Genomic DNA, 19,314 nt, shown 5'->3' with positions numbered 1-19,314 from the left:
TGTACGATCCTAGGGGAGGAACCTCGCCAGGAGGCCTCTCGACTTCGCTCGGCCTATTCTAAGACCCCCTTTCTAACACGCTGTGTTTAATTTTGTCCCCCAGCCCTTTGACATTCCAACCTAACAATTTAACCCCACTAGTGCCATTACAAAGTATACATTTTAAATTCACAGAATGGGGTGCCACTCCCCCAATCAATGTAGCAATAGCAGCTGCTGATGCGATAAAAACTTCAAGAACATAACCAAACATCCCCACCCAACAACCCCCAAACCCGCTGCCCTGCATTCTGGGTTTAGAACTGTCCATAGAAAACTTGCAGAGTGCCTGTCGCCCTCGAAAAATATTCAAGAAAGAAAAGAGAAGAAATAGGGGGGAAATCAAAGCACACCCTTCCCTGGCCCCGAAAATCTAGCTTATATCCACCCAAAAGCAGTTAACTCAGATCTGATTAAGTCCACGAACCCAAGCGTAACGAAAATAGTAACCCCCCATCACCAAACTTAATTAGTCCGAGCACAGCCCCTGCACAGGTACCATCTCAGGCCGGTTGACTGTCCTCATTGTCACCTCCGCTACGGTCAGCCGGCCCTCTTGCTCCCTGGCTCTCGACCCAGTCTGCTGCGGCCTCAGGATTTTTAAAAAACCACACTCTCCCGTCTACCTCAATCCGGAGACGGGCCGGAAACAGCATGGAATATTTCAATCCCTGCTCTCTGAGGACGCGCTTAATGGACATAAACGACCGTCTCTGCTGTTGCACCCTCTGTGTAAAATCCGGAAAGAAGGATATGTTGAGTTTTCGTAATGCAGGGGCGCGCCAGCTCTGGAGTTTTGAAGGATGATGTCTCAGTCACGGAAATTCAAGACCTGTGCCAACATAGGCCACTGGGGAGCGCCCGGTTTGGGACGGCCGCCCAGACCCTGTAGGCGCGCTCGATGACAAAGAATTTACTGAGTCCCTTGGGTTGCAAATGTTTTAAGGATGAGGTCCTCAACAAAAAGATCTGGGGTTTGCCCCTCTGATGTCTCCGGAACCCCCAGGATGCGCAGGTTATTGCGATGCAAACGGCCTTCATAGTCATCCAGCTTGAGGTCAGTGAGGTTACGGTTGTCCTGAAGGTCACGGATCTCTCCCTGGAGCTGAGAAACATCCTCTACAAGACTGGCGGTCGTGAGTTCAACTTGCTTGACCTTTTCGTTCAATTTTCCCATATCGGCCCTGATGAGATTGACATCAATTGCCACAGTGTCCAAAGAAGCCTTGACACCACTGATGGCGGCCATCACATCCTTCCGCGAGATTTCTTGCTCCTCTTCACCCAAACCTCTGGATCCGGAGTCTCTGGGTGCACAGGACTGCTACGCGTCCTTCGAGACAGTATACCGGTCCAGTTTATTAGATAGCGTAGCCTTAGCTCCATGGGTCCCTGCGGCCTTGACACGTTCCATCTCGACCTGCTGCGTACTCCGCTAGTCCAGCCCCAGGCACCCAGGTACCTCTTCCAGTCACAAACCTGGAGCCAGTAGACGTTGGGGGTGACAGAGTGTCCCTTGGCGCGTTGAATAAGGCCTCCGCAAGGTGTTTTAGAAAAAAGATTTGCCCCCGCGTCAGCCGCGAGGACTGGCAAAAGGGGTCCCGCCCAGCAATAAAGTCTGTGTGTACTCACTGAGGCTCCCAGTGGTCTCAGGCAGTTGTTATCCCGGTCTCATGGGCCCACTGGCTACACCCGTTCCACGGGAGGGTCCAGTAGTCTCTTGAGTGCTCCCTCAAGGGCTGCTCCAGCCCCGCAGAGGACAGTACTGGCGCAGTGGAGGATCTTCAGATGGTGCCACGTCCCTAATGCGGCCCCCGGTACAGGCTGTGTTTTGCGGGGGAGGAGGAACGAAGTCCCACAACACCCTGGACAACCACAGCACAGGAACCAGACGGCGCCCAGGACAGCTGAGCGGCCTGCCTCCCCCTTCCAAGGCAGTCCCGGGCCGCCGCCTGAAGCCGCTGGGTCAGAGAGCCCCAATCCGGCAAGATTGCGATGTACCGCGCGGTCTGAAGGTTGAGCCCTTCAGATGCGGCACCTCAAAGAGTGCAGGCCAAGTCCTGCAGAGCCACAGCTCCGCTCCGCTTCACACTGTAGGCCCAGGCGCAGATCCAAACGCCGGGCCTCACATCAGCAGCAAGGATGGGGGATAAGGGGAAAACAGTTTGCAATGGGCGCCCGCGGATTAAAGGGAGACGGCGTCGTGGGGCAGACGGGCAGCCCGCACCGTTCTCCCTGGGCGGTTCCGAGTTATCCACCAGCACCGTGCGATTATAAAGCCCTGGCCAGGCAATGCGGGAGCATCTTGTGGCTTCCAGTAGTGGCACTCTCCTGTTGCGGTGCCACAGCGGAAATCGGCCAAATAAGGCAGAGATCCGTCGCGGCCCCACTGAGTACTGTGGGTCCCGGCGTTAGCCCAGGCACCAGGCTCCACCTTCGCTGTGAGGAGATCTGCAGTCTCCTGTGACGGAGAGAGACCGTGGTCAGCCGATTCAAATCAGGCGGTACTCCGACGCATTATACTGCGATCGGGCAGGCCGGATTTTTAAGTCAGGATAGACGACGGGATGGGGCCGGTCCCAGAGCTGCGCCCTACGCGGCCATCTCGCCTCGCTGCCTGGCCACGCCTTGCTTCTTTATATATTTGATAAAGTTACATATGTTACAGTCCTTGATGCATGATAATATAGTCCATGCTCTTGCATTGGATAGATCTAATTGTTTGATTTATGTTGCATGTGGGCTATGCCTACGTTTTAGGTCCAAATTATTTTTTTTTTTAATGGTGTTTTCAAAAGAAATACAAAACAAGCATTTACAATGCAATGGTTTTGCCTTTGTTAAAGTTAGAGCTATTGGCATTGCTCTTGACATTTTTATTTGTTTTTTTTTAACATAAATAAATGGCATTGTCATTTACAATGCCACTAGCTTTATTTCTCGCAAATGACACACACAAACACACACAGAGCCCCCCCACACACACACACACACACAGAGCCCCCCACACACACAGCCACACAAAGCCCCCCACACACACAGCCACACATAGCTCCCCACACACACAGCCACACAGAGCCCTCCACACACCCTCACAGAGCCATGCAGGAGCCTTGCAAGAGATGCTGGGCAAGAGGGCAGTAAACCTTCGGGCGAAGCAGGGAAGATGGTAGAGATGCAGGGCGAGAGGGCAGTAACCCTTCAGGGAGAAGCAGGGAAGATACAAGAGCCCTGCAAGAGATGCAGGGTGAGAGGGCAGTGAACCTTCGGGAGAAGCAGGGTAGAGTGGCGATCTGCATAAGATGGCGCGGGCTTGCACGAGGAAGAGGCATCCATGCCAGGGTGGGTACAGAACCGCACAGCCCATGAAGGAATTTCAGGTCTGTAGGAGAGAGGCCTGCATGAGACTGGGCCCGCAGGAGCAGGGAGCCGTGCGGCCTAGGGATCAGGGGGCATCCCAGTGCATGAGAACTAGCAGCGGCGTGGCTATCACTGTGCAGCAGGTGCAGCGGCACCAGTGCTCCCAGAGGCCCACTGCATTCAGATTTTAATTCCCAACCGGGTCACCAGAGGCACTTTTCTTGGTTGGCACCAGGGCCCGTGCCACTGGGCCAGTATCTGGGAGCAGGTGGGGGGCAGAACACGCCAGAGGGAAACCGAGAGAGGGTAAAACACACGGGCGTTTTGCTGAGAAATGACGTTTCTCGTCAGGCGGAGCCTGAGTGGGGCCTGGAGACCTATCCAGGAGCAGAGAGGAGAGAGCTGCCAATAATCCGATTAAAAGCAATTACAGCGAGATTATAAAGGCAAGTGCCGGGCAGAACAGAGAGGAGAGCAAGGCCAGGGAGAGGGAGGCTGGAAGCAGAGAGAGAGAGAGAGAGAGAGAGGAGACGGACAGCAGGGACAGATGAGCGCTGACAGCTGAGACAGGGGAGGCCAGGGGAAGAGACAAATCAGAGACAGAAGGAAAGTGAGAGTCAACAAAAACAAAGGGAGAAGGAGGTAGATGAGGGCTGGGAGCAGAGATCGAGAGAGACACAGAGCAGAGAGCAGGTGACAAGAATACAGAGAGACAGAGAGCGAGAGGGACAGCGGGCAGAGAGTGACTCCCCGGACAAACACTATGAGGCCGAGAGAATGGACAGAGGGCAGTAAAGACAGGGGTCTGGGAGAGGCGGCCGAATAGAAAGTTCAGAGTTAAAGCAGAAATGGTTCAGTGATAAAGCACACAAGAAAAGGGAAACAGAGCAGGGACAGGAAATAAGGGGATAAGAACCTCAAGCCGCGGGGTCAGGGGCGTGGAGTCCGGACTCAGCACACACGGCCATCGGATACACACGGCCATCGGAGCAGCCCCGGGACCGGCCGGCAGCAACCCCAGGTAGGCAGCCAGGCACCCTGCAGGCACGGTGGAGCTGGGAGAAGCGGGCGCACGTGGGGAGGGGCACACGAGGAACACAGGCAGAGACTCACGGGACATGGGCACACGGGACAGACAAACGGGACAAAGGCACATGGGACAGGCAGAGGATCACGGGACAGGGGCACATGGGACAGGCACACAGACAGGCTCAAGGGACATGGAAACTGAACAGAGGAACACGGGACAGGTAAACTGGGCTGGGGCACATGAGGCAGGCACACAGACAGAGTCTCAAGGGACATTGGCACATGGGACAGGCAAACGGAACAGAGGAACACAGGTCAGGGGTGGCACATGGGACAGGGGCACACGGGAGAGTCACACGGGACATGGGCATACGAGACAGGCAAGGGGGAGGGACAGGAGCACCAGGGCTGAATCACCGGGTCGGGGACCGGAGAACTGTCAACGGAGGCAAAGGGAACAGAGACACGTGGCACTGAGGCAGGGGGCACCTGGGCAAGGGCACGAGGGACTGACACCCTCGAAACAGGGGCACGGGACAGGTGCAGAGGGAAAGGAGGCAGAGGAGCAGGACAAGAGGGAAGGAGGAGGCGCACGGGGATGCACGGGACAGAGGCGCAGGGGACATGGTGACTTCTACCTGAGGCAGGAGCCGAGCAGAAAGGGGCTGCGTGTCTGAGGTCAATAACAATAAAAACAACAACAATAATAATTTAAAAAGCACATTTTGCATATCAAAAATGGACCCAACCTACTGGACTTCCGGAATGGCTTTTTATCTCTCCTTGGCCTCCCAGTTTCCTCCCCTTATACCATTCACTGCATTCTTAGCTAGCGCTAAGACGCCTCCTGTGTTACTTGTGCTTTACAAACCCCAATAGCAGAATACACGTTTCCTGGGTTCGTCCCAAAGATGTGACACCTTCATCCCCCGCAGGCATCGAGGTATTTTAAAGGGAACACAATTAGATTCTGAAGTGATAGATTTCTAGCTGCCTGGGGTGTAGCTCCGGGTGCACATGAGATGATGTAAAGACAGGAGTGATTGAAAGTAACGTTTTTGACTCTTACTTTTATTTCTGTAGCTTGTAATGTGTCACTAGTATGTAATCTCAATTGTAACAATTGGCCGGCAGCAACCCCAGGTAGGCAGCCTGGCACCCTGCAGGCACGGTGGAGCTGGGAGAACCGGGCGCACGTGGGGAGGGGTACACGAGGAACACAGGCAGAGTCTCACGGGACATGGGCACACGGGACAGACAAACGGGACAAAGGCACATGGGACAGGCACACAGGCAGAGGATCACGGGACAGGGGCACATGGAACAGGCACACAGACAGGCTCAAGGGACAGGGAAACTGAACAGAGGAACACGGGACAGGTAAACGGGGCTGGGGCACATGAGGCAGGCACACAGACAGTCTCAAGGGACATTGGCACATGGGACAGGCAAACGGAACAGAGGAACACAGGTCAGGGGTGGCACATGGGACAGGGGCACACGGGAGAGTCACACGGGACATGGGCATACGAGACAGGCAAGGGGGAGAGACAGGAGCACCAGGGCTGAATCACCGGGTCGGGGACCGGAGAACTGTCAACGGAGGCAAAGGGAACAGAGACACGTGGCACTGAGGCAGGGGGCACCTGGGCAAGGGCACGAGGGACTGACACCCTCGAAACAGGGGCACGGGACAGGTGCAGAGGGAAAGGAGGCAGAGGAGCAGGACAAGAGGGAAGGAGGAGGCGCACGGGGATGCACGGGACAGAGGCGCAGGTACACCGGGAGGCAGTTTGCTCCATTAACTGGTGATTTAAATAAAAAACACAACCCTGGATCATACAAGCTGGCTTCAGGTAAGCACTGGGCAAAACCAAACATGGAGATGGGACTTTGCAACGATAGTGGGTTCACGTATGCATGGTACTTTTCACATTCTGCAAATAATCCGCTCTCCCAAAAAAAGTCTGCGTCTGCACATTATCGTAGTACTCCCGTTTACATCCAGTAAAATAAGGAGACAAGATCATTTCACAAAAAGGGGAATTGAGGAATGAGTCACGTGGCCAGCATATGAATTAATAAAAAAGTGCTTTGGCTTCTTTACCTGTCGATTGACCATTAGGTAGCAAAAAAGCATGTCTGCATCGTGTATTTCCTGGGCGAGCAGTGCTTCTTGAATGGTCTGTCAAAGACCCTCAACTGCTGCCTGCTGCCATGCAAGGTTCTGTGTCTCTGTCAGGTCCTGTGAGCGGCGGCTTCTGAGACTATGTGCACCCCTCCGGGTACAGGTGCCTCATTTATGTGACTAGACATTCCATTAAATTAGTAGCTGATCAATAACAACTTTTTAAATGAATTACATCACTTTCTGGTGTTTAGATCGTATCTGATAGACATCTCCGAAACGAAAGCTTGTGGGCCACATACACCTTGGGGGGGTGCAAATTCCCCTGGAAACATTACTCAGATGAACTGTCATTCTTTCTCCCAGTAGCACATCTACTAGCCCTGTTAATTACGACCTTGCTGCCTCGGCTTACATACAACAAAGTTTCGCAGCTGACGTCCACGCACATTGGGGGAGGGATGGAGGCGAGGAACTGGTATGTAACCTGTCACTTGCAGCACGGAGTGCTATACGCATGTGAATAGCTAAATGACGGGGTTTCCACTTTACCCAGAGATGCAAAAAAAAAAAAAAACGTATTGAAGAAGCATTCTAGTGGAAACAAGTAAAGCAAACACATGAATCACAGAACGAACTCGACAAAAGCAGGCTTCTACGTCAAAATAACAATTTCAGAGAATGGATTTGGTGCATTTTTCTGTTGCATCAGATACATGGATTCATAAGTAGTGCCCACCCACAGCTCTGCCATTGTCCCACAGCAACTCTCGGCCTCCTGCACGCCCCTGCTGACTTCGAAAGCATAACAATAAACCGCCTCTGCAGGGCTTAAGTGCCGCTCTCACTAGACCACAACCCACGCTGCCTCCTCACACATAGCGCCTGCCCCGAGATATTAAACAGAACAGGTTCGGGCAACACACCCGCCGTTGTTTGCACCCCCATGGGGCAGACACACTGCATTCAAGCTACCCCTTTGCACCTGGCACTTAATGCACTGCACTTACAAGAACGCATGTGCACCTTTAACACTGTATCTGCCCCCAGCAAGGCGTGCTTTGCCACTGCCCCATTACAGCACTAGCCCCCCAATCCTACATGCTCGACAAGTGCACAGCGAGCACTCGCCTTCTCTGGTGCCCCTTAGCGCTGTATGCCCGGTGAGCACTTTGCAGCACTTCGCGCTCTATCGCACTTTGCTCCAACGACACTGCCCATACTGCACCTCCACCTCCATCAGACCCTGGACGCATTCACCTACGGTGTCAGCCAACAGGCAGTGCAGCGGCAGCACGCCCAGCACCAGTAGCAGGAGGAGGGAGCCCTGGTCGGCTTCCTGGCTCCCCGGCGGCCGCAGCATGTTCCTCAAGCGCCGGCTCCTTCCTCCTCTCCCTGGCTCCTCCAGTGCTAACTTTCAGCCGACCCTCCGCTCCTGCTCCCGTCAGCCCTCCACCCTCGCCCGCTGCTCCCTCCTTCCAAGTGAGGCGGCCAAAGTGGCAGCGCTGCAGGCCAGTCCCGCCTCGCTTCACCCGGCTGCTGCGGGAGTTCCTCTCTGGGCTCCCCGTCTGCTGTCACCCGGGAGCAGCGCAGACTTCCAGCGCTCCCTGTGGCTCCTCCTCTCGAGCAGTGGGCGGAAAACAGAAACACTGGGGCCGAGCCTGCAGCGGCACTGAGCAGATGCTGTGAGCCCGGGAGGGAGAACCAAGGAGCCCGCGCGCACCTCAAGGGGGGGCGGAAAGGCACGGAGAGCGGGAGGGGGGCGGGAACGGCCACGGCCACACACTGACAACGGAGGGGGAGGGAGGGGGAGGGAGCGCGAACAGACACACACGGCAAAAAAAACAAAGCACTCACGCACCGGCTCAATGCCGGACCAGATTCGGGGGCGTTCCCGAGGGCTTTTGGCTGACGTAGCGTGACGTCGCCAAAAGCCAAAAATTCTCGGGAACGCCCCCGAATCTGGTCCGGCATTGACGGACAGGCCCATCGTCCAATGGCTAGGCTCCATTTATGGAGCTAGCCAATAAATGACGGGTGCCGTTCCTAACTCCACTACAATACTCATTAGGTTTTTTCCTAGCACATGCGTACTCCGTACGCATGCATCGCTAGTCAAAACCTAAACACATACAAAACAACAATCCAGTATGCTAGCGATGCATGTCCAGATATAAAATCAGCACAGTAAGTTTGTTGCAACTGTTGTACAATATGCGCCCTTTCCACTGGTGCTAGACAGAAAAATGTCAATCAAGAAATAATCATTTGAGGGATGTGTTTACAATTTCAGAAACTCGTACTGCAGGCAGGTTAACAGTGAAAAGATAGATAGCTTTAACATTTCACAACAGCCCCTCGACTGACCCTGTACATGTCGGGGTGTCTCCATCTGTCCCCTGCTTCTCCCGGGCCCAAGCAATAAATGGTTCCCAGATGTCACGAGGTCTTGAAGTAGGGGGCATTAGTTCCCAGAATGTGTTTAATTGGGAGTGACCATATGTGACGTCCCTGATCCACTCCTTAACAGAAGGCACTCTCCTCTTCCCCCAGTGCACGGCAACCTGGTGTTTGTCGGATAAGAGAAGTAATGCGTGTAATTTGCGTACCTTAACTGGAGTGTCTTTGATGTTGCTCAGCTAGCCCAACAGGGGGGATGGGGATAGAGATGTACCAATGATCTGGTTAATCGATGTAAAAATTGTGGACCAAAATGTCGTGAGCTTTGGACAATCCCATGCCATGTGTAAGAAAGAAGCAGGAGTGAACCTACAGCACCAGCAGCTCTCATCGTCCCTAAGCCCCATACAGTGCAAGCCTATAGATGTCCTGTAGAACCTGTGAAGGAACTTACAATGAATCGGGCGAAGCCTACAATTTTGAGACAGCTCGGTGAGTGGGCAGCAGCAATATATCCATTGTTCTCAGTTAGCGGGGCAGGCAGCTTGTCGTTCTACTCCTGTAATGCTCTGGGATTCATCAATGGGGCAGTGTTTTGCATGTGCGTGTTGAGGCGTGTGACAAGTTTACAGGGCGATGGTGAACATAACAGGTTCGCTAAGGCTGACAAGGGTGGTGGGGACACCGGAAAACCATCATGTAGGGCGTGGCAGGCGGCACATAGCTTATGGTATAGGAAATTTTCGTTAGATGGCACCCTCTGACCCTCCGCTGCAACTAGAGGAGACCTGAATGTGTTTTCTGGGTAAAGGTCTGCAAACATATGAAGGCTTAATTTTTGTTTCATTGATTTTCTAAGTCCGTCCTGTGTGTTTGGCAACATGGGGTTGTGTGCTAATGGAATAGATGGGGCATATAGTACTGGGGCGCCCGCCCACTGCCGCAGCTCATCCCATGCCCAACGTAAGGTCTCTGAGGTGTCTATGCCGTCTCGGGGGCGGCGGTATGGCTGGTACAGCGCCACCTGTATAGGAACAGGTGTCAAGGCGTCAGTCTCCACTCCTACATGAGGCTGGAAGGGAGTCAGGTGAACCAAGTATTGCAGGAACTGAGCTTGAGCGGACAGGGCATATCTGGAGCACCCATCCCACCCTGTTACTACGGGAGTGTCCGCAAATCCCATGAAACTTTAGCTTGCCCACCTGCCCACACCAGAGAAACTAGCAGTGATCATAAGGACTTGAAAAAATGATGTGTGAGGGGGATCGGAATGTTGACAAATAAATAAAGAAATTTCGGTAATACAACCATTTTCGTTAGGGCGATTTTCCCTGCTAGGGATAATGGGTGCTTAGACCATATTGTAACCTTCTCTTCCAACCAAGTGATGCACGGCCATAATTTAAATTCCACACCTCCTGTATGTCGCGGCAAATCCAAATGCCCATATATTTAACCTCTTCAGCCTCCCATTTTGAAGGGAACTCCGAAATCACCAGGATTGTGTTATCCGTCAAGGGAAACACGACGGACTTAGCCCAATTGATGGAGACACCTGCCAGCCTCCGAATCTAATGAATTCTCTCAAAATGGGGTCTAGATTTGTCACGGGTCAGTGATGTATAAGGTGACATCATCTGCGTAGAGCGCAATGAGAAGGCTCCTGGTGCTGAACCTGATCCCCCTGGCCGTGTGAAGTTGCCTGATGCTCACAGCAAGAGGCTCCGTCGCAATCGCGGAAAGCAGGGGGGAAAGGGGACACCCCTGCCGAGTACCCCGCGAGATAGGGAAGGGTTCCGATAGGAGGCCATTCACCCTGATCCGGGCAGAGGGCTTAGTATATAACAATCGGATCAAATTAATGAAGACCTGGCTAAATCCCATGCGGACTAGGGTAGCGAATAGATATGGCCATTTGAGCGAATCAAACGCTTTAGTAGTGTCGAAAAACTGCTGCTGCATGTACGTTAGGGTAGAGGTAATGTAGCACCAAAAAGACAGTCCGAAGGTTATGAGAAGTAGACCGCCCAGGGATGAATCACGGCTGGTTGGGCAAAAGCGATAATTGGAAGTAGGCGCTGCTGCCTGTTGGCTATCAACATGGCCACAATCTTTACTTCCACATTTATTAATGACAATGGCCTATATGAATCTAGTTTAGTCTCAGGTTTCCCCGGTTTCAACAGAGTTATGATTATTGCCTCATGCATAGTTGGAGGCAATATACCTGTAGTTTTGGGCCTGCTCATATAATGCCATCAGATGAGGCGCTAGTTCCTCCACATACTTTTTGTAGAAGGCGGTGTTTAGGCAGTCAGACCCAGGGGCCTTATCAAGGGGTAAACTTGTTATGACCTGAGTGACATCCTCTACATTAAACAGGACATCCATGTATTTCCTGTGTCTTTTGACAGAACCAGATTAACTCCAAAGAATCTAGGAAGGACTGTATTCCCTCTGGGCACGTCTCTTGTGTTGCTGTGTAGAGTCTAGAGGAGAATTCATCAAGAATACCTGCTTGCCCCCTAAGAGCAGCTCCCTGCGTGTCTGTCAGTTCAGGAATGTAGGTAGTAGAACGCGGGGTTCGAATCATGCTAGCAAGTGTTCGTCCCGGCCTATCGCCCTCCCCATATCTTCGCGCCTCTGCATATTTCCCGAGAAACTTGACCTTGTGTTGTGCCTCCTCAGCGTAGTCCAGCAGTTTGGTATTCAAGAGGGCCATAGTGTCAAGTTGATTGGTGGAAAAAAATTGTGTTTCAAGTCCTCTTATTTGAGACTCAAGTGAGGCAAACGTGCCACAGATGGCTTTCAACACTCCCGCTTGGTGGGCAATACACTGACCTCTAATGACCACCTTAAATGCCTCCCAGAGGGAGGCCTCTGTGTCCACTGAACCGGCATTGAGAGTGTAGTAATCGGTTATATCTGTCCTTATTTCTTTTTAAAGGCCTCATCTAACAGGGCATGTGGTGGGAGCCGCCAAGAGAACGCGCATGGAAGGAACTCGGGAAGCGCCAACTTCTAAAGGCATGGGCGTGATCCGACGGGAATTGCAGCAGATGCTACACCTCAATGGTCTAGGTGGCCACATTGCGAGAAACCAGCCAAAAATCCAAGTGCTGGGACCAGGCGCTGTGGTGTTCAGAGATACAGGTGCCTTCTCTAATCGAAGGGTGTCTACAGCGCCAGATATCGACTAAGTCTCCATCTGAGAGTATGGCATTTAGAGCTTCGCTTGCAGCAGGGTGTAGGGCCCGGGCCGCCTCCTCCACCCCGTCTGTCCAGGTTGTCATCTAATGTGGTATTAAAATCTCCTCCCCAAAGAACGGTACTGCAACCAGTCGCTCTTACTCTAGCCCAGATGTCTTGGAAGAAACTAGGGGAGTCCACGTTGGGGCCGTATATCGCCACTATCACAATGGAAACCCCACCCAGTGTGCCCAGTATGATAATGAATCTGCCCTCAGGGTCCTTATGTATTTCTCCCTCTCTCCAGTCCAAGCCCCGCTTAACCAATACCGCCACTCCACGGGAGTAATTAGAATATATGGAGGAGTAGACGTGGCTCCACCTGTTGTGCTTCAGCCTCGGGATGGCACGACATGAAGGTGGGTCTCCTGCAGTAGACATATGTCTATATTGTGTCTCTTTTAGGCCTAAATTAACATGAGTTTTTCAGCTTCATTTTTACAGTCTTACAAAGTATGTGTTTGTGTGGTGGCTATAGTCTGTTAGCATGTTAATCTTGTGCAAGTTCCAAGCCAGGAGAATTTAAAGGGTACAAGAAATGTCTGTGTGATGCCTAATACATTAATTGGAATACTGTTTTCAGCCCTTCGTTGCAAAATGCAGGATCTGCATGTTTTGCCCCCACTTGCTCTGCAGGCACCATAAGACAGAACAGATGTAAAAGACCCTGGGGTTTTGGGAACAGAAAGCCGAATGATTAGTTCCTGGAAAAATGCTGTCCAATGGGGATCCGATTTGAGGCCTGCTGACACATTATTATTTTTATGTTTATATATCGCGAACATGACCGTGGGGTATCGGAGTGTGTTACATACATTTAAAACCACATAATTAAATAGTTCATAATTAAATAGCTAGTAGCCTCATGTTCCTCTGTCGCCAGTGACGCAGTCTGTCAGATCAGGGCACAGTGGCAGCTAGCCAGTGTTTGTGCATTTGAACATTAGTGATCAGGTCATGCTATTGTGTTTGGGCCTTGTTCGGTCATGAAGGTGAGTAATCTGTTCATAAAGATCATCTTGACTTCTTTTTTGAAGGCTGAGGAAGAAGGTTGAACATGCGTCTTGGGTAGGAGAGAGTTCCATACAGGATGCAAGAGGTTTAACAAGACTTAAGAATATGTGATGAACATTGTTATGTTAGGTTATATTGATGAGTATAGAGCACTAATCACCCGAGAGGGTATCCAGATGCTTGGCCTGGTGTGTAGTTTGTGGTCCCCCTTATCCAAAGAGCCAAGTCCTTAGCTTCTTGCGGAACTCAAGTGAGGAGGAGGCTCTGATGCATTGAGACAGGTTGTTGCATGTCTTGGGTGCATTGTAATGGAATGATTGAACTCCAGTTTTGCTTTTGCAGATGCAGGGATTGTGTGCGAGGGGACCGATCATAGGAGTCTGGTGGGTTGGTGAAAGTGTATGCACCTGTTTAGGTATTCTGGTCCTATGTTGTATAGGGTGTTGCAAGTGTGCGCAAGAAGTTTGAATTGTTTAACCTCTAGTTTTTGCTCTCATCTTATTTTAATCACTGAAGTATTCATTATTAGTATTGTAATTATTTCTTACATGACTTGTCTAAGAATACAACATACATTTTGAGTCTTTATTAAAAAAAATCTACTGTAGCGTATCTACTAGTTCCTGGGTCAAATGCGGGGGATCTTCTTCATCACCTATAGAAACACGAGGTTACCTTACAGGTTTGTCCGATTCCAGTACCCCTGTTACAGAGAAGCATAATTCAGTGAAAACATAATCTTATGTGCGGGTTTATTCGAGGGCTACTTAGATTATGAGAAGTCGTTTGGCAATAGTATTTAATGCTTTATAGCTTGTACATTAATTGGAGCTGGAGTGATTTCCGACACTTTATTTATATAGGCCCACCTGAATGAGGCACGCGTGTTTCTAGCTGATTCTTAGAATGAATAATTTTTCGTATATGGTTTCCTATACACAACGATTTTACCCGTATTGCAGGTAGTGAGGCCCATGCTGGTACTATAATAGCAGGAAATGAGAATTACAGTGCACTTACTAGTAGCCTTTACAAAGTCAGATAAAGAATGTATTGGTAATTCTATTCCGACTTGAGACGAACTAAAAGAGAACAGAAGTCTTATGACAATAATTTGCAGCATGTGAATGCTAGTGAGAGGATGAGACTTATTTTTTAGTAATAGGAGAGATGGTGTGGCTCATCAGCCAGAACTGCCAACTTTGAAACTGGGGAATCTGGGTTGGGTCCTGGCATTGACTCAACAACCTCGGATTCAGGGTATATCACTTATTGTCCCCGTGCCAAAAATAATTCTGACCTTGTGTAAAGTAATCTGGTGCTCAAGTGAAGTGTTCTAATATTCTTGGGCCACGTCTGTGTTCTACAAAACTGCTAGCAATTAAAAAAATTATAATTCAACTTGACTTCCTTAGAATGACAATTTAGACTGAACATATTAATGTGAATTTACACCAGGCTTTGGAATTACAACCATATAAACAAATCTCCCACCAGAAGCTTTCTGCGGACTATTTTGATGTTTGAAGGATGTTCGTCCTGCGAAGAACATTCTTCCCTCCTTTAGTATAAAATCTCATAAGATTCACTCACAGCTATGCCCAACAGTGTCAGCACGTCTCTTGCACAGTAAACTTTTCCAATAACCCTAGCGACTAGCCTGCCCACCCCATCCTTTCCAACTTTTCCCCTTCCTGAGGAAGTGATGGTCTCTTTTCCTGGACAGACCAATATTAATTCCCATTATTTCCAACATGGCTATTAATCAGGCTTCTGGCGCAATGTGGCATATAAACTGGCACTATTTAATGCATGGAGGATATTCTTTGCATGATGGTCAATAGTGAACCCTACCTCCAGGTACTACTTGACTTTACATCCACCTTTGACACAGTTGAACCCAAGGCACTCCTGCACCCCCCTTCATCCCCAAATGGACATTCAAGACAAACCTATGCAACAGGCACCAGTTTGTCCATATGGCCCCTCAACTCCATAACCCCTTCCAGTCATCTATCGAATCCATCATCTTGCTGATGTTCTTCAAAAACAACATGTAATCTATAGAAGTCTTCTTGGACTCCTAAAGATGCACTCTTACGCCAACAACACTCCAATATCAGATTTGTTGTAATAATTAACAACCAGCACCACCTCTAATCCTGCCTTCATTTTAAAGTCCGATTTTGATGTCGGGAACCTCCCTGAAACCCAATGCAACCAAACTGATGTTGTCATCTGCTGCAGCAGTAACCATTCTCCCATCCAATCCTGGGTCTCTTGCATGGACATGGAAGGATTCCCTCGCCTAACTCGCAACCTGTTCCAAAATACCTCAACCTTTCCATTTATAGCGATATGTCCCTTAAAAAAACCACAAATATTGGTGGACCCTGCATTATCTATCTCTGTGAAACCATAACTAACAAAAATGGGACTTGTGTGCCATAGTCTTAAGACTAGGCCTCTCACGATCAGACAGTAGCAACGTCCTGCTCGCTCACTGGCAGTTTTTTAGAGCTCTCTGCCGCAAGAGATGAGAGGAATTCTATCAGATGAGCCCAACCTGAGGGACCTTGCAGGTTGGTATTATAATCAAGACCTGCTGCGTCAGCTGCAGCGGGCTTATCTCAAACCCGCCAGTGAAGAGCGCAGAGAAACTGAGCATGCCTGGTGATGAATGGAGTACTAGAAGCCAAAGCATGGCTTTAAAGCTGCAAGAAAAAAATGCTCCGAATCTATGTATTAAAAACCCCTTTGGCATCAGACACCACCTTGTCTCCATTTTGAACTACAGCTGCAAACTCACCTCTGCAACCATCACCAACAGCGATACACCTGACATTCTGGATGACCACTCCCAACCCTCCTCGCTCCTACAGCACGTGTTTGCTCTCATGGCTATATTTGGGGCATATACCAGGTGGACAGTGATGTGGAAGTAGACTGTAGACCCTGTTGACATCAGTTTCTGCTTGGATATCACCCCCATCCCCCACCCATTCCCCCCCACCAGCCTTTGTTGTTTTGGTGCTATCTGGGTGAGTTCTGAAGCAATGTAAATGTATTGGCACTATGCACATGCTTTGTCTGTCGTCCTCAACTATGTCTGTTAAATAAATGCATGATGACTGCTTTGTCTGTCCTTAGGTGAAAGCTGGGGACATGCAGCCACCATACGCGTGATCCTTCACTGGGAGAACCGACAAAGGTAAGGCTGCAGCTTTCAAGCAGAAGATAACATATTGATGGGAAACGGGGGAGACTGGGACTAGCATGAACTGAAGAAGAGCAAATCCGCCCTGGTGCTCCACGTAGTATTCATCGCCATGCCTACATTCCTACAGCCACCTCAGGGGGGGCCTAGGGTTCGCACTACTGGAGAACAGAGGCGGGGTGCCCAGTGGAGGTGCCTTCATCCTGCTGGTCCTTGATCGCCTCACTAACTCCTTGGTGCTTCCTGACCTTCCATTACTTCCCGCCCTATGTCTCGTGAAACCTGCTAATCACTGCCCACGCGCCTCGTAGGCAGAGGTGCAGTTTACAGGAGAGGTTCTGCGTGAATTCCACATCCTTTCATCCTAAAGCTGCTTCGGTTGAGCCTGCACCCCCCTCGCCGGCGCCCTTCTGTTGTCCCCCATGCTCCTTTGTGTTTGTGCACGCACGGGGGGACTGAACCATCACGGGCATTTATAAAACCTTAGGGAGAGTGTCTTTTTCCTCACAGGTTGAGAGATGTACAGGATAAATGCAGATTGTTCGTTCCGGGGGTTAATTGGTGAAACGTAATCCAATCTTGGCAGTGCACCCTTCTTGAGAAGGCGACAGCGCCGGTTCAGCGCCAGAGGAATGGGTTTGAAGGGCTAATCGGTGTGACCGTCTCAGATAAACGCCTCTCGCCTCCGCGGAGTGGAAAGCGCGGCATCTGGTACGGAGCCCTGCACAGAGCCAGACCCATCTGGGCCTCTTCTGTTACCATGGCGCCTGCTCAGACACGGCCCGCCGCCAGCGGGACCGTGACAATTCTTTTCCTCTGCTAGAGTGTTCGCTGCCTCTTCTGGGCCTTTTTATTTCTTAATCCACTTTTTTCCCCCTAATCCTTTTTGGACACCTATTTGCCTGGTTTCAAGTCTGTTTAGGCACGTCATTAAAAAAAAAAAATCATAAATATGACATTTATAAATTATAAATAAAATATATACACAGAGAGGATCTCGGTCGACCCTCCTCGTCCATTGGGCGGCTCGCATTTTACTGTCGCACACCACAGCTTCGCGCGTTGGGTCAGCCTTCTAAAGCCGAAGGCGGTCTTGCACTGGGAGGATGGGGTACCAGAATATCATTGTCCGTATATCGTTTGACCGAAATTTTGTGTACTAGATATAGTGTAAAAAATATGGGCCCAATTGCAATTGTTATTAGAAAATCTGCCCCCAATGGGATGGTATTTTTGTAAGCGATGTTTAGGACATTGTTTCTCAGTTCACATGTTTGCATAAAATACTATGACGAAAGCAAATGACTGCATTCATCCTTATGTGCACTTCAGTACCAGGGCTGTGTTTAAACTACATCTTCAGGTTACAGTAATTCTATCCTAGTAGGAACTTTTGCTTATGCCAATAGGAGTAATATTTTCCTGCGATGTGTGGTATTAAATGGTAATTTTCTCCATCTTTTCTCTCTTCTCCTTTACTGCCTTTTCCTTTCCTCTTTTCTTGTGCTCTCTTTGTTATGTAGTTTGTGCATGAAGTTTTCTTTCTTTGCATTTCCCACACTTATCTTTGCCTTATTGGTCTCAGTAGGCTGCCAGAAGGTTTCTGGACTTTATCCTCACTCCCTTTCCTACTTACACCTCTATGCTATATTCAGTTCTCCCTTCATTACCAGTTCTCCTATTGCCCTTTATTCAGTCTGCCAATTCTCTTTTTCCCCATCTCTCTTTTTTTGTCAACCTAAAACAAGAGGTGTGGTGGAAATGATTGTGCCTACGATTCTTAACCTCCGTGGTGATGAGGTGTTGAAAGTGGAGTGGCCGCATGTAGAATCCATTTCTCGGTATACATGGAGCAGTGATGTTTGAACTTTATATTTTGGGTCTCCACAAGCAATGACAGTCAACATCTTAGCAATGTTAAGTATTCTCAGTCCACCTTTACAGTGCATCTTGCTATGGTCCACTGGACATTTCCAGTGACCCACTTTTAAGTAGTTTGGCTGATTTGAGTAAGTGATTAGGCACCTATTGTGATTTATGCTCTTATAAGTGTTTGTACTCCGATTGATCTTGCATTATGGGTGATTTTGCATATGAATGTGAACTCCACGCTCACACTGCTTTTGCACCAAAGTTGATTTTGCATCTTACTGGGCTGTCAACTAAACGTGATGTTTTACAGATCTACACATCCCAGTTAATGTAACATTTTACTACTGCACTTTCTCTGTATTTTGCTCACCTGAGTGATTTTCACCTAAATGTAATGCCGCACTCATGTTAAATTTGCTATAAAGTGAATTTAGTACTTTTTTTTGGTAATCAGATTTATTGGCATTTGAAATAAACGAAACATATGAAGACAGCATGAGCGTGTACACTGTATCAAAGTCCATCGACAATAGACAGCGGTACATTAGACCTAGAAACAAGGACCCCAAAGGGGCTACCTCGTGGATGTAGCACAACTGAAAAGAAACGTGCATAATAATCAGAACAACAAATTTAGCCATTTGCCCCAAACCCTTTGAAACTTCTCGGGACATCCCCTGACCTCGAAGAGGGGTTCCTCTTGGGCCGCGCACCAATCTACCACACAACGCCATTTACGCACAGTATGGGGTTTGGCCTGAGACCAGGCCACCGCTATGTATCGTTTAGCCACTGCAATCGCTGTGCCCTAGAAGCGTTTTTTGGGTCTGGAGCCGTCTAGCCCATCGAATACTCCCAGGAGGAGACGCAAGGGGGCGTGGGGAAACAACCATCCCAACGTCTATGTGACCTCTGACTCAACACCCGCCCAAAATGAAGCAGAAGAGGACATTGTCAGACCATGTGGTAAAAATCAGCCGGGGCGTGGTTACACCTTGCACAGGTG

General features: G+C 49.8%; 1 protein-coding gene across 1 annotated transcript in view; it reads left to right on the top strand.

Annotated features, from left to right (window-relative positions):
- RAD51C (RAD51 paralog C) overlaps nucleotides 1-19,314 on the top strand; it is a 375,353-nt gene that overhangs the window by 211,199 nt on the left and 144,840 nt on the right. The window contains exon 7 of the mRNA XM_086954987.1: nucleotides 16,370-16,430. Coding sequence (XP_086811113.1) covers nucleotides 16,370-16,430 — 61 coding nt within the window. The remainder of the gene's footprint in view (nucleotides 1-16,369; nucleotides 16,431-19,314) is intronic.

Source organism: Lissotriton vulgaris, chromosome 2_1 (genome assembly GCF_964263255.1).
Source record: "Lissotriton vulgaris chromosome 2_1, aLisVul1.2, whole genome shotgun sequence".
Classification (NCBI taxonomy): Eukaryota; Metazoa; Chordata; class Amphibia; order Caudata; family Salamandridae; genus Lissotriton; species Lissotriton vulgaris.
This window is presented reverse-complemented; position numbering and strand designations above follow the sequence as displayed.